Source organism: Python bivittatus, unplaced genomic scaffold, assembly GCF_059951505.1.
Source record: "Python bivittatus isolate LINGU-HERP-01145 unplaced genomic scaffold, Pbiv_v1 ctg000080_np1212, whole genome shotgun sequence".
NCBI classification, from domain to species: domain Eukaryota; kingdom Metazoa; phylum Chordata; class Lepidosauria; order Squamata; family Pythonidae; genus Python; species Python bivittatus.
This window is the reverse complement of record NW_028277035.1, coordinates 59,400,352-59,421,237: the sequence shown is the minus strand read 5'-3', so window position 1 is coordinate 59,421,237 and position 20,886 is coordinate 59,400,352. Positions and strand designations below refer to the sequence as shown.

Sequence of the window (20,886 nt, the reverse complement as noted above, 5' to 3'; positions counted from 1 at the left end):
TTTAAATCCTGGCACCCCAAATTAATTGCTCTCTTGGTGCATGGGCAAGTAAGCAGGGCAAAAACTTGCAGGCAGGGGCAAATCACTATGCTAAATGTCAGCTAACATGTTTGCCCTCTTCAGATGGCCCTCTTCAGTTTGCCCTCTTCAGATTTAAGATCCTTGGGGTCTCGATTCCCCTCTTGTATTTCCTGGACATCTTTGTCCTTGTGACTGTTATTCAGGACTGCCCAGAACTTTCAGGGGATGTGCTGCTGTTTGCCCAAGATTTCACGGGAGATTTTGTTTACAGCATCCTCATTCAAATGTTGTATGTTTATAGGTGGATCTAGGCAGTAAGACTGGACATGTGATCCAAATGCAAATGTACCTCAGCATATGGTTGTTGTTACTCATTTGGCACTCCATAATCACTGTCAAATGGCTGGCATTTTCCAGCCAGTGTGGACATAATATAGTTAAAAATAGAATGTTCTGATTTAAGTAAAAACATCATAATGAACACCAAGGCCAACACTTCATTTAAGTAAATAATTATATATTCATATGTTTACTTTTTTGAACAGGCTTCCTTCCTTCCTTCCTTTTTTCACTTACTGTATTGGGAAAATAGGCTCATTTGGAAACTGTTGGGAGATTTTGTAATTGGGCAGTAGATCTATCTTGTAAATAAATACTTAAATTCATGAGAAAGTTATACATTCATAGCTAGGGTAGTGAAAGCCACTGATACAATATTAACCTACTGTACATAGGAAATATAAATATACTAGGCCTGAAATACAAAACTGTCAATTTTATGCACATAATAGTTTTGATAACATATTTGTCAGGACAGCTACAGAGGCAGTAGAATAATTTATCACTCAGTAACCCAAAAAAGTAAAAATATCCCACACTCTGTTCTTTTCAGTACTATTCCCTTTGTGTTATTGCAGTGGTATTTAAGACATAAAGTTGCTATTTCTAATAACATGTTCAGCATCTTTGCTAATGTGTCCCAAATAAACAAATGTTGATACTATCTCTAAAGCAGTGTTTCTCAACCTTAGCAACTTTAAGCTGTGTGGACTTCAGCTCTTCAACTCTTGCCCACCCATGCTGGCTGGGGAATTCTGGGAGTTGAAGAACACATAGCTTAAAGTTGCCGAGTTGAAAAACACAGCTCTAGGCCTTCATTTCAGACAGGAACTCTATTATTCTAATAAGTTTCTTAAACATGCCTCTATCCTGAGTTTGAAGATTCTAGAACAGCATCTCTACCATTAGGCCACACAGTACTAATGCTCAGATTGGCCATGATTTTTTTCCAGATAAAGTTCTCAATTCAGTGTACTTTTTGGAAACTTAGTTTTTAGAGTTTTTAGAATCTACAAATTATCCAAAACAGTGATAACATCATTAATTAGATTAGCAAGGCTAAATCTATACATGACTGTAACCTCATCTCTTTATTGATTATGTAGCATACCGTGAATAATACCGGAGATCAAATTCACTCCTCACATGGTTCAGTTTCAGCTGCCAAAGTAGAATTACATTTGTTTCAAATACCTATATCTCTTTTATTGCATCATCATCATCATCATCATCATCATCATCTTAGATTACAGTTGTGATCCTTTTTAGTTCTTTGGCTTTTAGTAAGAGAAAATTCAGATGGTACTATGATCCAGGCAGAAAGATATGTCTGGTGCATAAAGCCTGTCCCTGCTTCCTATATTTTTGTGAGCCCAGTGTTCATTAACAATAAGAAGGTTACAAATGAAAACAGGAAGGTAAGTTTACCATGTCTATTTATTATTGAACAAAGGTTAAAAATACATTGATTTTAATGCCATTTTTGGACAGTATCCAAAAGAACTTCAGTAAACATTAAATAATTTCCTAGTCTAGTTAATAATGCAAGGAAAGCATTCTCTCACAGCTATGTTTGAGAAGATCCATTTCCCTGTGTCTGTTTTTGCCAGCTTGAAACCAGGACCAGTCTAATAACTTTCTGGAGTTTGTGATTGGTGCACCCCCTCTTTCTAAATATTTTCATCTGCCTTTTGTAAAGGCTGGTTTCTTGTCTGTAACAAATTTGGGAAACATTTACCCACCAAAGAAGATCAATGAGTCAGTTGCCCTGCTCAAATTCGAATCATATGACATGCATGCTCCTGGAAATGCCTGCAGCCGCTCTTTTAACAAGGAAGTCATAATTAGTCAACATGAATCTGGTATCTGACTTCTTTTCATGCCTATCTTTAAACTACTAATTAAGGAAATATTTGTGTGCTGTTGTCTGAACTCCTCCTCTCCTTGATTCTTGAAATAACTTGGATCTGTTCCATATTTCCCTCACCTCCCAGCAATGTTCTGCCTTCAGACCTGTTGCAGTTTGACACCATACAGCTTTTAAATGAAAGCTGGGACAGTTGGCTTAAGAAGTTAAGGAGGAGTTTTAAAAAGAATTCTTCACAGTGATTTTGTTTAGTAACTTTATCAGCACTCTTCACTCTAAGAGTAAAAGCAGTTTAAAAGCTGGCCAGTTGGCTGCAAATGACAGTATAAAATGTGTGATTATTTCCTGCTGAATTTGGTTTGTTATTAGGTTATATATCTTTTACACTGGCATAGAGAGAAGAAATCAGTACTATGTCTGAAGGAAGCATTGCTGCTAGATCCCAGTTAACTTTCTAGCACATTGATATAAATCTGAAAAGGAAAGAGAAGTAAATAATCTGCTCTAAGATGTCCTAGGAAAACCCCTTCCTTTTGAAAATACATTGCTTGCTACCATGGTAAGAAAAAGCAACCCCCAAATGTGTTCTCTTCCCATAGATAGTTATTGAAGTGTGGATGACTTAATTAAAGCTATAATTTAAGAGGTTCAGAAATGTATGTTTCTTGGTAACAATCAAGGGAAGGGAAGGAGAGAAGGAGGGAAGGTAGAAAGGAGGGAGGGAAGGCAGACAGACGAGTCACATGTTAGTAATAGATCAGATTACTCTCCTAGATTCTTTATGGTATGTTCTACCAACTTTCTCCCTCAAATCTTTTTATTCTCATCCCTACTCTCCACTCCAGTTTATACTCCTGTATAAGGTTGGATTCAAATAGACTTTTTAAACGAATAGTCTCATGGTTTTTTTTAAAAGCCCTCTCATTTTTAACTCCCCAGTATGGCAAGTACTTTAGTGGGGCTACCAGAATTTTAACTTTTCTTGCTGTCTCTGACTAAATGTTTTGCAACTATCTTTTTGTCTATGCATACATTATACAATATTTTTCTCTCAGTTTTTGTAGCAATCGTTCTCTTATATGCATTTTTCATTCAAATCATCTTAGCTCATCATTCCTACAAAGCTTCCTTTCCCATATTTTCCATTAGTAAATCTTCCATTAGTAAAAAGTTGCATTTTTGTTCACTTAGCTTCCACATCCTCTTTCCTTATGTCCATTTTCCATTCATTGCGATGGGAGATTAATGTATCTTCTAATATTTTTTTAAACAGGTCATGTAGTTTCTCTTCCTGCATATTTCCTTTCCCTGTGCCTTCTTCACTTTCCTTTTCTTTCATGTTCATTTTTTGTCCAAGGTCTATTCCTACATCACCAAGAAATGGTCTTTCCCACATTCATAACCTTTCATCACCCTTGCATCCTTCACTAGTTCTCTCAGTCTTTCATCATAAAGACTAGTATCTATCATGCTTTTAGATATTTTCCCATTGATTCCATTCATTGAAAATATTGCAGTTTTTCCCAAAGCTCATCCCCGGTTCTTCCATTACCACCATTCATTGTATCATGCATAGCATGCAACTATCATCAGCTTATTAATTCCTACTTTCATCAGCATGTATGACAACCTTGATGACATTAACTCACGTCATGCCTTCAGTGTCATAATCAGACATTGCTGTTTTAACATTTGCCACACCTAATAAGGCTGTTTTTCAATTCTTATTTTTCTCTACCATGGAAATCTATGTTTAGGTTATTTTGTTATTTTATTATTTCAGGGGTCTGTAGCTTCCATTATGCTGACGACATGATATTTTAGAACTTGACCAGGGTTAAAATGATTAGTTTTGACCAATTACTTCATTTTCCCCCCAAAATAATTATTTTGTTGTTGTTCTCATTTAAATTCAGTTAGTTAATACAATTGCTACCCAAATCCAGATACTTCATAGTCATTATTCTCAATTTGGCATCTTCTCCATGAGTTGGAATGGGAATTGCCAGAATTATTAATTGCTGGGATTTTTTTTTCTGGGGACAAGTCTGGAGAGAGCCAGATTAATGAAGACTATTCCATGCAAATATGTGCTTTGATCATTTAAGCTGACAGTAAATAATGTTTTTATTATTCATGATTTTTTGTATCTGCTTTTTCAATTATTATTCCACATGTGTTTATGAGTACATATGGTTTTGTTCTCTAAATCTGTGTGCAAAAATGATTTTACTTTAGTCAAGAGTACTTTCATTAAATTCAACTGAATTGCTAACTCGTATTTCTTGCTTATTTGCAACCAGTGCATTCATAACCTTGCATCAGGACCTATATATTGATCACATGGAACTGTCCTTGAAGACTACTTGGAGACAGTGGCAAATATAGATACAGGATAGATTAATTTATGATTCAGGTAGTCTTTGCTTAATTATCACAATTGGGACTGCCAACTTGGTTGCTAAGTTTACAATCATGTGATCACAATTTACAATTTTACTTCTGCTTCTCAATTAACTCTGCTTGTCACAAGCTGGTTGTGAAGCTCCCAAATGGTGATCACATGACTGCAAGATGCTGTGCCAGTGGTAAATGCAAGGATTGGTCGCAAAGCTATTTTTTTACACTGTCATAACTTTGAACAGTCACTAAATGAAACAATCAGTAAAAGAGGATTACTGGTATAGTTAAGAGATTATAAAGCACATTATATCAGATCTTCAGTAGTAACATTTCTATATTTTTTTTACCTTCCATTTTTTAAGGCATGATCCTTAAGCTTTCCCAGCTTTTAAAATATGACTAAACAGGATTAAGACAGCTAGTAGGATGCATGACTATATTTCTAAGTCTCAACATAGTATCTGAAACTAATTAAAACAACCCCTCAGTATGTGGTTCTATGACTGTATCCTCTCTGGATTTACTTCCCTGCACATGGAGCAGCTTTGGATCAGGTTTCCCTGACTTTTGTGCAATAGTGCATTGTGGGAAAATGGCATCGTCTCTGAGGCTCTTTCACACCATATGTTGTCTATAGAAACATTGAAAGTAGGAGCCAGCTTGGGGGAGAGGGGACTGTGTGATCCCTTCCGCCTCCATGTATTGTTATCTACATGGGAAGAACTTATGAGGAAGTACTAGTTCCAGGAGCTGTATCCATTTCCTTTTTGGACTGGCTTCCAAAATCCATTCCTGAGAAATTCTTCTGTGAGCCAGTACTACAATACCTAAATCTAGAATGTCATACGTGGTATTGAATTTTTCCACAAATTATGAATTTTTGGGCAATTGTACAGGTGGTGACATATTTTTTAAAAAAGGAAATGTGTGTTAAGTGCAGATAATAGACCTCTGTTTGTTTATTTAAGGGTACATCTACATCCATAATCGATTACTAGCATGTTTGGTTGGGGGCAGAGGGTGGATGAAAGAAAGAAGTTGTTTCAAATGAGATCTCTCATCACAGTTTTTCTGAAATCACCTCCTACTGAACCTAAAGTTGAATGCTCGGGGTCAGAAGGGAAAGAAAACAACAATTAAAGTGACAAGATGATCGAGTGGCTTCTTTTCCATTCAGTTATGATCAGAACATAAAAAGTTCTGATGTTGCTAGTTCAGGTGGTATTAATTACAACCTTTTAATTGTATTTTTTGCAATTAAACATATATTTTATGATTACAGTAGTGACAATATATATTGTAGTTATACTTGTATGATTACAGTGGTGGCAATTATACATGGGGAAAACTTGCTTTTATAAATCTTAGTATTGAAATCTTCATTTTATATTGCCCCAATCTTCTGTTTACTTAATTTAGTTACTATTAATAAAGCTTAGCAGACTGTGCTCTGACTAACCTAGCTGGGGAGTGAATCCAAAGTGTTTACATTATTCCCTTTTAAATAGACTGTGAGGTAGCATGGCAATGGATTATTCGTAAAGGTTTCTGGGAGGCTGTTTAAGAGGGTTAAACTGCCTGACAGCAATCAACACAGAACATTTGTCAGTATTTAATTCTACACATATTTTTTTCAGTGTGGGCTAAAACCATTTTTATCTATTTCGTTAGTTCTGTCTTAAACATTTTCTACAAGCTGAATGACAGTTTATTAAATCTGTTTTAGTGCATGTTTTGATCTGTTGTTAATCATGTTCAAGTATATCTTAAATGTCCCCCTTTTTAAAAAATTTTTTGATCCCTCTTTTTTTTTAGACTGATATCTTCAACACATACAAACATATATACAGGTACCCATAAATTTATTATTTCCTTATTATTAGTCTGCTTCTTTTAGGTCACAGAAATGTGGATATGTCTGCATTCACAGTTTAGAGACCAATGCTATAGCATGTGGTTGCTTCACAGCCCCAGATAGTCCTAAATGACATCAAATGTTTGCAATAACTTCTAGACAAGCTTTCATCCAGGTTTGGGACCAAGATTCCTTTAATGGCTCCAATAAAAGGCATTCATTTTGGGTTTGAAAGGAGACAGAATAGATTTTCCTGGGATTTCCTAGACTTCTCTGCCAATTTTTCTAGAGTAAATTATCCTTTACCTGAGACTTTATGGCTACATCTTATAGTGGTCTCATGCCCATCTCACAAACCTTTCTAAACCAATAGAAATGAGTGATTCAGCCCTTTAAAATATTCTTAAAAATCTCATCACAGACCTGCTTTTTCTATCACTATTATTGGTATTTCCGGGTTTTCATGGAGCCAAGTGAAAACATTCTTTGAATTTTGACCATGTGGCTAATATATTCTTCATGTTTATATAAAGCTATTGTAAGGTTCTGCTGAACGCTGTATACTATGTTATAATTATATTGACTGAAACTGTTTGGATGTATCATGTTTAAAAATTTGAGCCTTGGATCTCTAAAATAGGACCCAATACATTAAACAAATGCACACACACACCACATCCACACAAACTTTGTCACACTGAATTCTAGTACTTGTTCTGATGTGGGAAATGTCACAATAACAGCTACTGTTAAGATAATGATGTTTCCTTCTCTGATAGTTATCAGTATCAGGAAACAGACATTGTACAAGAATTAAAAAAGCAATAAAATGTAAAATGTGATTTTTTTTTTTAGTTTCACAGATTGTACTTTCAAGTACCTAAACTGTTATTAACTGCATTTGTGTACTCATTTATGTAACTGAGACTTTTGGTGTTGTACCTTGGTACAAAATCCTCCGTAATGTCCTTCAAGCACCTGACGAAAATACTTGGTTTGGGTGTGGGTTTCAGTAATAGTAGAGTTCTGGTAGAGAAACTATTACAGGTTGTAGAATTTGAGTGATGAATTTAAGATGCTGCTTCTTTTTGGGCTATACTTATCTCACAGTGTTACTAGAAGTGGAATAATTTCTTTAAAATTATGTTCTCATACATATAAATTGTTATTAGGATGTCGTGGGGAGTGGAGCTGTGAAAAGAAACAGTTAGTATTCTGGTGTGGTTTTGGTCACTAAGGTTGATCAAAGAAGAAATCTGGTTGCCTTCAAAAGACCATGATAGCTTTTGCTTTCTTCATAGCTACAATTACTCATGGCTTGGGGGATTGGCAGCAATGAATTGGAACAAATCTTTCTTCAAAGACTTTTATTTTGATGTCTACTCTCAGTCAGTGCCTTGCTTCAGTGATTTATGAAGACTAACGTTGCAATTTTGTCAGTCACTCCAGAACTGTACTGAATTCTGAACACTACTGAAAAACATAGCAGAATTCACATCTTGTTGACCATGGTTTATGCACAGTGGATGAGTGCTATTCTAAAGTAATTTGTAAGATGTGTAATCACACAATGTAAAATGGTAAAGCTTGCAATTGAGAGATGGGTGAGTAAGTTTGTAGTGAAACTTGTAAAAAAAAAATCATCTTTTAACAATAAAAACCTGGTCAGTGCCTCCCTAAGCAACTTGAGGTGTGCCTTAGGCTTTCCTAACATAGCATACAAACTAGTAAGACTTAAATCGAGTTCCTTAGATTCTTAATTAGATCACGGTGATGTATCAATTGAATATTAGTTTAGTTTGAATTCGTTTGTTCCAAGAAAACTTACAATTCACATATGGATTTGCAGAGATGATCTTAGTTTATACTGTATTCTGTATAATAACCAGGTATGCATCCAATTAGTAGTATTTTATTCATGTGCCATCATTTATAAAATATTTGATGTTCACTAGCCAGTGATGTCATAAACTAGATTACAAGAATCTGTTTAGGGTACTTTGTATACAAGCTAAGATTTGCCATGCATTCAGGAAGCCTGATGTGATTTTCCTCTTTGTTCTAGATTTTCTAAACTGTTCTTTTTAAAAAAAAAAAAAAAAGTTTGCCCAGCGGTTTGATTTAGTTTAATTTAATTCTCTCTCTCTCTCTCTCTTTCTTTCTTTCAGACAGGAAGCATTGCTTGCTGCCATTAGTGAAAAAGATGCAAACATTGCCTTGCTTGAGCTGTCTGCTTCAAAGAAAAAGAAGACGCAGGAAGAAGTGATGGCTTTGAAAAGAGAAAAAGACAGATTGGTCCATCAGCTGAAACAACAGGTTGGGAATCTTTTCTCCCCATTTCTTTCTAGGGACTTTGAGATTATTCTCTCTATTTTCTTCTGACTTTAAGCCAAGCCTTAAAACAAACCTTGTGATGGCTGGAGGAAAAGTGAGGATCAAAATACATGTTGCCTCTCTACTATTTTATTGGTAGCATTTAGAGTTAGCTTGTTCTATATATTTCATAGAATATATCTTGTTTTTCCTTTTTCTTCAGATCTAACTATTGATTATATAATAGTAGATAGTAAGATTTTGAGATATGTACCACATACAGTTTATTTCCTGTATTTTATTGCATTACAGGTGCTTATTTGAAGGTCAAATTGTGAACCTTTTGCAGGTTTTTTTGGAAGCTATACATGTAACTGGATTTCAGCCCATACCTAGTTATAATTTGCTTCAGTTCTAATTACCAGTTGCATGAATACATATTCTTGTCTAGATATCCCCAAACTTTATTCCCAATCAATTATCAAAATATGTTTGTGTTGTTCCTTTTACTGTTAAAAAAAAAATTACAGCCCACTTTGCGCTATGGTATATTGTCTTGAATATTTGATTTGAACTAGAGGAACCTGAATTCAGGATCTCACAACCTTATCTATCTTACACAGTTGGTGTGAGAAGTCTTTAATGTAGATTTTTAAATACCTTTTTAAAAATGAGAACTCAAGTAAAACAAATTAATAACTAATCAAATTGATAAAGTGAAAATTTATGCTTCCTTGTGCTCTTTGGAGAAAGCACAGGATAAAAATGTAAGAAATAATAATCTATTTAAAACATCCAAATGGATGATGTGATTTTTCAATTTTTACTGGGAGTATATATTTTTCAGCTACTATCCATATTATAATCATTAGCTTTGCTGTCCATGTATTAAGAAAAGAGGAAGCCTCAAATAGTTAGATATTAAAGCTATGATATGTGTCCTATGGAAAACCTGAAAAAAATGGAAGAAGGATATATTGATCAACTGACAATATTTTTCAGAAGTTTCTCCTTCTTTATCAGTATTGGCTTTGATTGTGTCACTGTTACCTCCAAAGTAGGAAAAGATTAGACATATTTATATTAATCATCTGTAAGCCTGCAAATAAATGCTAGATAATAGGCCATATGAACACTCTACCTATTCCCCAAAATATATCAGCATAATTATTCACCCACTGTGCACTGAAGCTTTCTGTCTTGTAAAACAACAGAATGCCAACCTACTGTCCTTTTTTTTTTTTAACCTATATTTCCTCCTTTTCTGAATATTTTGACCTCATGCCCCTAGAAAACATCTCCAGAGCTTGAAGTTATCATCCAGTTGTGATTCAGAATTTGTCACAGACAACGATGCAGAGTACCTGGGAGCACATGCATCTTAGGACAATCAATCTTGTAGGACACATCTTGCCCTAACAGTGCTATCATCCTATGTCTCCCCGCTTTGTTCAGATGGTCTGTGGTCACACAAGTTAAAGGCATGGATTCATCCTTGTGTCTTGATAATAGCAGATATTTCTTAATTGCATCAGATAATGACTTTTCTCCATTTGCAGATCTCCCTGGAGTCCAATATAGATTTCAAAAATTATTTCCTAGCATTCATCCCCCCTTTATCAATAAATAGATGATGCTGTCAAATAGGAGGAGATTCACGCTCATGCTGAAGTCATTGGGCTGCTGTTCACTCTACAATGTCTTGCAGAGTTTCTCCCATGAATTACATTGTCATTTAGAGGCACAATATATAACTCTGCTCTTTAGAATGCCATTGAATGGAAGGCAAATCCTACAAATCATCCTTGTGATTGTGGCCTAGTTGTTACCAACATTGATGCCACTAAAGTCTGGATAGAACTTGATCTCTGTATGCAATAAAGCCCATTGCTGCATTCCACAGATTTGCCACTAACTATTTAAAAAGTATGGAAACCCTGGTACCAAAAACAAAACAAAACAACAACAACAAAAGAATCTTCCAAATACCCCCATCCTTTGTTGAACGAGACACTCCCATACCAATTCTTCACTTTTATCTCTTTTCTTGTGCTACAGAACTTTCCACTGATCTCTTTAACTTGTAGACATTTAATTTTCTGGCAGCTATGTCCCTTCATGAGTAGTCACCAGAATCCCTATCATTGAAAAGTTTCCTTTATAAAAATAAATGTCGTTGAGTACAAAGCGCAGATCTCATTTTTCTTTCTGAGAAAGTGTGAAAAGCAATAGTAATTTATTTTACTGATTAGCAGAATTAGACTTCCCAAAACTGAAGGCTTTGTAAATTTGAAACCCAGGGCCTTTCCTCCCAGATCAGCTTTGCAACTTATTACAATGTTGGTTTGTCTCAGGGGCTCATTAAGTTGAGTTTCTGATTCTATGCAGGCTTCTCTGAAACATGATCTGGGGCTTGCCGATTAGGGTTCGGCCTTCCTCTTTTCTAGTTCTCCTATCTATTCTTTTCTCTTGCAAACTGTGATCACCTGACCACACTTGTGAATGCATGTATGGAAGACCAAATTAGGCTGTCTCCCCTCCATGCCAGATGAGATTCAGAAGAAGGAAGGGAAGGGCAGAGAAAGCTATTTTTATACTTGTCTCTAAGGGCCGTGCCATGTGAGGTCTCTCCTATTCTTTCTCTTCTTTTCAAAAGAATGTTCACCCAGCTACACCTGTGAGAATAGGAGTGTCCTTACACAGCGCCACACTGCTGCAAGCATGTGCAGGTACTTTTCTAGAGACAGAAAGTACAAGATAAATGGATTTTCCCTCCCCTTCCTCCTTGAATACTGATCAGAATTCTATCACTCACCCCACTCTGAAACCACAAACAGAAGATATTCAAAGCAGAGTGAACTTTGAAAACCATTCAATCATTATCGATCAGGAAGTTTGTTACCCTTTTTGTTTGTGAAATTCGTAATACATGATTTCAATGTAGTATAAAATGTGAAAGATTTCCAAAGAGAAACTGGTAGGCTTTTTTGTTAATGTATGTACTTGAGTAGTATTTCAGATTGAAATAAATGTTTATTTTAGTGACTTAGAATAATATTACTGAAATACCATAATTCTGTAAATGGTCAGTTGGTATTACTATTTAGGAGCAATGGAGTGTCCTCCTTTGGAGGGATTTGGTGACTTAAAGACTTCTGTTTATCCACTTATCTACAAAACAGATCTTGCTTTTGTTTGCATTGCAAATCACATTGAAGCAAAGGCATAAAAATTTTGGTCTCTCTGATTGGAACAAGTCTAGGATTAATTATTCTTCCTTTTTTCTAATGCTCTTATTCATTCTCCTTTAAAAAATAAAATATTCTTATTACGATGTAAACTGCTGATCTCAGGAAATGGATTCTGATTCACGATGGGTGGAACCCAATATTTCAAAAGCTGTTGCCTAAAAGAAAATGTATTCTTTCAAATACTACACTGTCTAACCAAGATTAACCAAAAAAAACCCTGATGTGGCCATTGTAAAAATAAATCCATGTAAAATAAAAGTAATGTGAGAATAATTGTTAACCAAACAATAATTTATTGAATTTATTAATGAAATAATAAATAATTAATGAAAACTCAGGTATCATTTATTTAGGAGGGAAAATCTACAACGAAAAAGTGAATGAGGTGAAGAAACAATATTTGGTGACATAATTGTGTTTGTAATTTTAATTTTTTTAAAAAATCACCCATACACAAAACTGTTTATAATGTAATCCAATGAGCTGTTTTAGGGATTTCCAGGGGTTTCACCATGCCTAGTTGGAATTTGAAACTTTTTTCCTTAAACATAGAACTCCTTTTGTCATGTACATCTAAAACAGCTTTGTAGTCTTAGTTTAGGAATGAAACAAATTTTGTTTCGCTTGCATATTAATGCACAGTGATTTAATTGGCATTTTTCAAAGCAATATACAACTGGAATGGAATTATCCTTCATTCTGGTAGTTATTTACTTTTTGAAATATAGTTTTTCAATAAAAATGCATGTACAAAACTGCAGGCACTGAAAAATACATAAAAGTAGGAAATTGTGTCAAACCGCATGCTGATAGACAAGCATATGAAAATGTATGCAATAATGCATATACAGTTTTAAAATAAAATGTGCTTCACAAATAGGGTAGAAAACTGAAAAGGTTAAAAAGAAAACCATCCTTTACTCAGATTCCAAAATAATTTGCCAACCAGCATATTGTTTGACATGCACAATTTGTTCATTTGTATGTGTTTAACTATACTAGATAGTAGAATGTATAGCTATTGGCTTTTACTAACAGAAAATCCATAAAATGTCGGCATCTGAAAATAAAGATTACTTAGATCAGAGGGAAGAAGCTGTCTGTCTGTTATCTTAGAATCCTACAAACCAAGATTTCTTCATGCAATATGCTTTCTGTCTTTTCCCGAGTTTATATCTACACGATATAGTGTAGTACAGATGGAGTTAAAAACACTAGGCAGTGCTATTACCCCTTGTGGATTAGCTTGATGTAACAAATTGTTTCAGAGAATTCTGTTGTGACTGGAGTAATGCCAAAGGGACTGATTCCATCAGAATGCGTAATGCGTCACAGTTGTATACTGAAGGTGAATTACCAAAACCCAAATATGTCTAAGTTCGTTTCATTCATATATAGTGATAGAACATTCCAAAATATTTGGTAGGCTATTAAGGATCCTTTATTAGGAAGATCTTGATTGCCTCCATACAGTGTTTCTACATGCCTTTTTAAAGATATATCCAAGGTTAAACTCGAGTTAAAGTGTCTGAGAACAATACCTTTTATTATGAGAAGAAAAGATGTATAGTATTCCAGGTGCCAAGTGATAAACTTACATCAGTGTTGTCCAAACTTGTCCACTTTAAGATGAGTGGACTTCAACTCCCAGAATTCCCCAGCCAGCATCTTAAAGTGGCCAAGTTTGGATAACACTGACATTGATTTCCCTTATATTTCTGAAATGCCTCCTTTTGACTGATGATGTGCCATCAAATTGGTGTCGAACTCTTAGTGACCACAATTAATAATAGTAATCCAATATTGATCTTGTTTACATGGCTTGCTTGCTCATTGCCAGGATGGGCCAGCAACTGTTTTTGAAGGGCAGAAATGGACAGCGCCCTCTACTAATCCCCACTAACTATTTAGTGGGGGCCACTTCCAAAGTATGTTTCCATGTTATGTTACCTCCAGGACTCTTGTCTGTTTTGGATACAGTAATGCACTTAGTTTGTTGGAGGCTAATCCCAGTAATTCATTGGTTATTGGCAGAGACAGGAACAGCACCATGATCTCCATTATCTTTTAGAGCTAACTTGATTCAAAGACTTCTATTTCAAATGCCTGGAAAAACAATGAAAAGTGCATCTCTGGACTAAGTTTTTTTTTTTTAAAGCACAATAAAAAGTAGTTAGCTCAGGGAAAGAAAGTAATTTTAAAAAGTCTGCTAGGCTTTAAACCTGTAACCTTGTATTTACAAGGCAAGTGTTATAACAACTCTGATACTGGAGCAGTTATGGTAAAGGTAACTAAAGGCCTAGGGCCTGAGAAACTTTTATGAAAATTATTTAAGTTAAAAATCTGAAAGTAGGGAATCAGTGAAGCAAGTGGATGCTTGAACTGAAAATATTACCATGTGCTCTTGGGCAAAAGAAAATTTCCCCTGACTTATTGAAGAACATAGGTCCAGGGAATACCTTAAGCATCCAGACGATTAACACAAGGGACTACAAAGGTAAATGTGCCCAGCACCTAGAAGGGCCTTAAAGCAGCCATGGCTGAGCCTGCAGGTATAGTATGTGCATATTGATGCTTTGTCTCTGTGTGTATATGTATGTGTGGACAGGATTTTCTTAAACTGGCTTAGAATCAGGCTGACATGAGCACAGGACAGGAGCAGCTTAAATAGTAAGTACCCTAAGATAAGCCTCAATTATCTCCCATTCAGACTACTATAGCACACTCTACATTGGGCTGTAAGTCCAGCATTGAAGTGGGTGTTTTATTTTATTTTTTTAATCACTCTACCTCCAGGTAAATTCTCTGGTGCTGTTAACAACTCATTCAGGCCTGTATGACTTGAGACCAGGCTACTTACATTGCCACATTCTTCTTTATGAGCCTGCCTGGGTTTTAAGTTCTGTGGGTGAGGCCCCAGCCTTGATCCCACCACCACTGGATATATTTCTTGCAAATCTTTCTTTTATAGCTGTTCTCAACCTTGCTAGGGGAGCTGAAGCTAGCTCCATCTCTTTTCTCCTCCTGTTGAGAGGCAAATGTACTTTGTCTTATTTTCTTTATTCATTTTCATTTTATTTCAGCAGACCTTTGACAGATAAGCGAGTTGGCTGCTAAGTTAGTTGAGCTTTTAGTTGGGCAGGCAGAGTGAGTTGTAACTATGTGTTTATTGTGTTTTAATCTTTTTAATCTTATTACGATAGCCACCTTGAGTGCCATTCTTTGTTAGAACTTTGGAATAAATGTTCAGCAGGTCTTTTTTGTTTATTGCATGTTTATAATCCCATTATATTTTAAATCTGACCTTCCTCCAAGAAGTTTGGGTTAGCGTACATGCTTTGCCAAGAAAAATAACAACTAGTCCCATTTTGAAGAAGGACAAGAATCCAAGTTAGACATTCTATCCATTATATAAGACTGCTTTTTAGATTCCCCTACCATTTAGGGTAGATAGACGCCCTTCTGTTTTACTGAACTTTATTTGAATTTCCACTGTGCGTTATCTTTCAGTCTCAGAGCAGAAGGTGAGATTTGCTGCCCAACAAACATGTTTAGGATAGCACGATTGATGAGGGAGCCTTACTGGTATGAAAAGCTAAATTGAAGTTCCTGCAAAACTTTACGATTCAAAAATTATTACAATCAAATAGAAGCTCAACTTTTAGTTAAGAAAGGCCCTTTCTTAAAAGTACTTAATCCTTAGTTTCAATATTGCATCACGTACAGGAAACATGGGAGAAACTGTACAATCCTAAAACATCCTAAATAAACTTCACTGGGGAGGTCTGATAGAGTTCAATGTGTTTGGAGGATACTTTTAAATGTGACGTATTTAAGACTCTTTAAATCATGTGCCTGTCAGCCTTTAGTCTGTTCTTTTAACCACAGGAAAAAAAATGTAATGAAGAAAGCAGAGGCCGTCTTAGAGAATGTGCCTGAAGAGAGCAGATTGAAAGATGACATAAATCAAATATATTGTAGCTGTGCATCAATAAAAGAGTTATTCTGAAATGTTCAGTCAAAGTCAAAACCTTTCTAGAACCCAATGAATTGGGGTGGCTAATGTAGTTGTGGCCAAAATGTTATGCTGAGGCACCCATTTTCCTTGAAAGAGCAGTCTGGCACCCAACCAAGAAGAATAAGTACTGCTTAATGACAAGCTTTAGGGACTTTTAGCATGCAAACAACCATTAAGTATATTCGTGAACACAGTGATAACCCTGAGTTAAAGTAGGCAACTCAAGAGGTAGACCACTCAGAGCAATTGCAATCTTTGGCAAAAAGTATTCTTTTAAGTATTTTAAATGTTTTAACTTTGAACACATCACAGAACTATTTTTTTCCTATCAACCAAGGATGCTACATCAGAATGTGAATGCTAGAAAGCCAAGTATCAGAGAAATGGGCTACATTCTATCTAAAGAGCCATACTCTTTCCCAAAGACAAACCCAAATTTCCATTTTCCTAAAAAGTGGTTTGAATCTCAGTGTTTTTTCCTCCATTATCAGGATAAGGAACTCCTTTTGTGACATCAGCAACCATATTAATCCATCCCTAACTGCATCTCAAAAGTCAGCCTGTCTAAGTCTGGCTGGGACTTGGGGGACTTGAATTCCTGACGTATCTGAATAGCGTTAGGTTGCAGAAGGCTCTCCTTTTCTAAAATCTGATATTGGGATATAGACTGGAGATGATTCACCCATTCTGAAATCTGAAGATATTTTAAGAATGGTTAGTTTTAGAAGAGAAAATGTTACACATATTTAAAAGGAAAAAGAAAACAACTGCAATGCACACAGTTTGTGGATGTTCAGAATCCTTAATTGTTTAGCAAGCCTTTGTTTCATGTTTAAGTATCTGATATAAATACAAATAGAATATGTCAGTGCTATATGAAAAGAAATCTAGTGCTTTGTTTGCAGTTGAACAAGTTAATATTTCTAGTCAGAATTCCTTGAGAGAATTCAAAGATAAATGCTGTTAGTGAAATATTTACAATGATGTCATCCTCTCTGAAATAACTTGCCTAAAAGCTATAATTAAAAATTCTCCAAGGATTGTTAAGAATAACTGATGTATTTCCCAATTGTCCTTTTTCATTATTAGGATGGTTAGCCAAAAATGTAAACAGAATTGGCCAAAAACTGCTTGCAAGAATTTCAGCGTAGAAACGTTCCAGCCACTTCAAGACCACAGGTGTCCATAATATATCAGCCAGAGACAAAGTTAGTGTTTGGCAATCTTCGCTAACTCATTAGCTCACTATTTTATAAACGTTTTAGAAATCAATAAGGTGACACTGAAATCTTCTGACACTGGAAGTGCATAAAAATTAAGAGAAGCCTTACTCTTTTTTTTTCTATTTTAACATTCTTTCATCCACTGTATCCAAGAAATATATCCAAAAGTAGCAGATACACATTCTACAGGGACACTGCTCAGCTACAGAACTATTGATTAATAGAAGTCTAAGGCAAATCTAGCATGTGAAACATCAGGAAATGTTGCTCTTTGGGATACTTTCCCCTAATTCAGTTATACTGTATGCAATCCCAGGAAAGGAGTAATTAATAATGAAGATGGGAACAAATAATTGAACTCATGAGTCTTCCCCAACTGGAACAGGAACCTGATGACTATGAGAATTTGCCAAAAAAAGAGAAGAATTTTCAATACCTTGTACAGCACAACAGCTTTATTACATTTAGACATAGAGAGCTTGCAGCTGGAAGGATGACCAGGAACATACCACGGTTGCAATCTCTGCTCATCAGCTGCTTCTCTTATTTTCATGACTCATTTGATAATACTGGCCTGCAAGAGAAACCCCAGCCAGCATATTGAAAGCCCAGAGAACCCCCAGCAAGCAACAGGCTAGTCCAGAAGAGACCGCACAGATGATCCCCATTGGTATTGCAGAATTTGTACCTATCAGTGGTCAAGAAGCAAGAGTGGAGCAAGGTGGAATGGGAAGTAAGCAGAGGCAGATGTAGGAGGAGAAGACTGTGTTTCCAGTGGCCTGCCCAGCAACTCTTAGCAAGCTGCTTCCTTTGGCTGCAGTTGACACAGTCCCATTTCTGGTGCTGAAGGAGAAATCTATTTACTGCTCAGTTGGCTTCTGCAAGTGGAATTATGGAGCCTTTTTGGTCAAGCAGCAAAATATGTTGGGATCAGTCTTGGTTCACTACTTAGGATTCTGATTTCTGAAATACAATACTGAGTATCCCATTTCTAATAATAGTTGGCAATCTTGCTTACAGTCTTTATGGCAGTCCTGCCCACATGCAAATAGATTGGGGACTTTACCTTGGCTCCATTCAACTTAGAAATTGAAACTGGACTGTTTTTATACTCAACTGTAACTTTTATTTGAAAGGTCACATGCAACAAAAATCGTAAAATATTTGCCTCAGCTGTGACATGATGTCAGTTGCAATGTGGTGTTTATGACTTTGTACTTGCTAATTTCATAGGGAGATTATGGTTTAATGATTCTTTTGCCCTGATTCAGATAGAAACAAGGAAAAACACATTTATAAAATGTGCTACAGTCCAAGTGACCCTATGAAATATATCGGTTGTTCATCCCTCTCAAATCAAGCTTGATTCCAGGTGACTACATGGACATACATTGTTTTCTTGACAATGGTATGGAAGTCATTTGCCCTTGTCTTCTTCATGGATTTTTTTTACTAGATATATTAGTCTAGAGCTTTGGGATTTTGTAGTGGTTTCCCATCCAACTACAAACCGGGTCTTCCTTTGCTTAACTTTTTTGAAATAGTCAACGTTGACTAGGTACTGACAGCTTTTTAGAGAAGCTTCCCTCAGAACTTGTAAGCTCTGTTTCTTACCATTTTTTAAAAATTCACAAAAGAAAAATTATTCATTTATCTTAACATCATCACAAAACAGAACCTTTGTTCTGTTACCATTGTAGGTAAAAATGACATTTCTCTAATCTTGCTATAAGGTATTTAATAATAGGAAAATTATGGTTCATATTGCAGCCCATTAGGCAGATGGAAAAATGAAAAGCATACCTTGTACTTCTTGCATTTCAAGTCTTGGAAAAAAAAGTAGTAGTGGTTATTGTTGTACATATTTTATGTTAACTATCTTAATCCAGTATAATAGGTTCCTGGATCTATCTTCTTAAATAATTATTCCAGAAAGTTATCTGTTCAATGAATTATTTTCTCTGCTGAAAAGAAAAGAAAAGAAAAGAAAGCAATCTGTACATCTTATATTGCCCACATGCATTGGTCTGAAATGTTTTCAGAGTCCAGACAGCTCCATTTTCAAAGTGTTAATTATACAGTTTAGCCCCTTTCTTTGTATTTGTGTTCTTACATCCTTCCATGTAATTACCGCTTTTATTATTTGGGACAGAGACAAATACTTTCAGCATGAGTGCAGCCTATACATTACTGACTACACTGTTCTACACCATCTTTCCTGTATGCTCTGCCACATTTTTTTAACTTCCAGAAGTTGCAGACGTTTAGGAAAGAGAAATCCCCAATGTGTGGTGATCATAAGAGAAATGTCAGATGTCAGCATAAATTTATTCAATCACAGATGCCATGGAAATTGGAATTGGGTCATAATAGTTTAGATAAGGGTCTTTTTGGCAGTTAGAATATGGTGTTTTCCAGTCTGCTAAGTGTCTAATATTCCAGCTGGTGTTTGTGAAAGGACAATTACCCATCAGGATTTGAAAGAAGGAGCTGTATTATGTACTTGGAATAACCAAGCCCATTTTGTAATACTGTACCATGACAGGTGTCAAAGTTGTTGCCATTAATTAAATGGCAATTTAATTCTAAAACCATTGGAATAGACGCACTGCCTGTCTGCTACTGTTGAAATTAGTCAACCAAAAGAGTTGACAAGGCAATTGCCAAAGTGTGTTTCTAAAAATCATTTCCAGCAATCTGGAAGGGTTTGATTGTGTTACTTTCAGGCACTTTTCACATTGAAGTAGAATGCTTTAAAAAAAGAAGAAGAAAAGAAATAGGGCCATTCAGATTTCTTTGGGCTCCTTGCTTTATTGTATGGACTCATTTGATTATGTTCCACTCTATTTGAACATTTGTTTTGTCTTTCATTGAGAGAGGGTAATAAAATGTAACTATTCCAACTAAACTGTATTTATATGACATCTTTCTAACCTGTCACCTTAGGTATCTTGCAAATGTTGTAGGGTTTAGTCTGGGGGTTACAGAAAAGAGGCAAGTCTTGAAGCCTATGCATGGACTGGGAAAGGTCTGAGCAAAATCTGCCCTTACATTTCTTCCTGTCCCCAATCTAGCAGGGTTTATTTGGTCCACATCTACAAAAGCAGATATACACAAGGCATATACATACATACATACATACATACATACATACATACATACATACATACATACATCAATATATACCTAGTATGGATTCACTAGTAATGATACCTTGAAAAAAAAGCTAATAGAAGCTAATTGTTCTGCAAAGTTTTCTCTCAGTAGGAAATAGTATGATTTCATGAATGCAATCAGTTTGGAATTTCTGATCATATGGGAATAATTTCACTATTTGCCTCATTTTTAGCTAAAGTAAGTACCTCTAGTGTCTTCCTGCTTTTGGAAACATAGCAAGAAGTGTCACTTTTAGTCATCTCCATGCCTGCAGATTCTTTCATGAAAATACTAGCAAGCTGGAAGTGTTTTCATATGGTTGGAATTTAATAATACATTTTATGATATCTTTATCTTCAGTTAAGCACTGCTGAATTCAGTAAGGTTTACTCAAACAGTAAATCTAAGACTAGTTTAGGTTGATTAAATTTAATTCCTTT

General features: G+C 35.6%; 1 protein-coding gene across 4 annotated transcripts in view; it reads left to right on the top strand.

Moving 5' to 3' along the window:
• The window catches only part of ERC2 (ELKS/RAB6-interacting/CAST family member 2), a 443,048-nt gene that overhangs the window by 409,218 nt on the left and 12,944 nt on the right, over positions 1-20,886 (top strand). For all 4 annotated transcript variants that reach the window (XM_088134787.1, XM_088134788.1, XM_088134786.1 and 1 more), the window contains one exon: positions 8,654-8,801. In XM_088134787.1, coding sequence (XP_087990913.1) covers positions 8,654-8,801 — 148 coding nt within the window. The remainder of the gene's footprint in view (positions 1-8,653; positions 8,802-20,886) is intronic.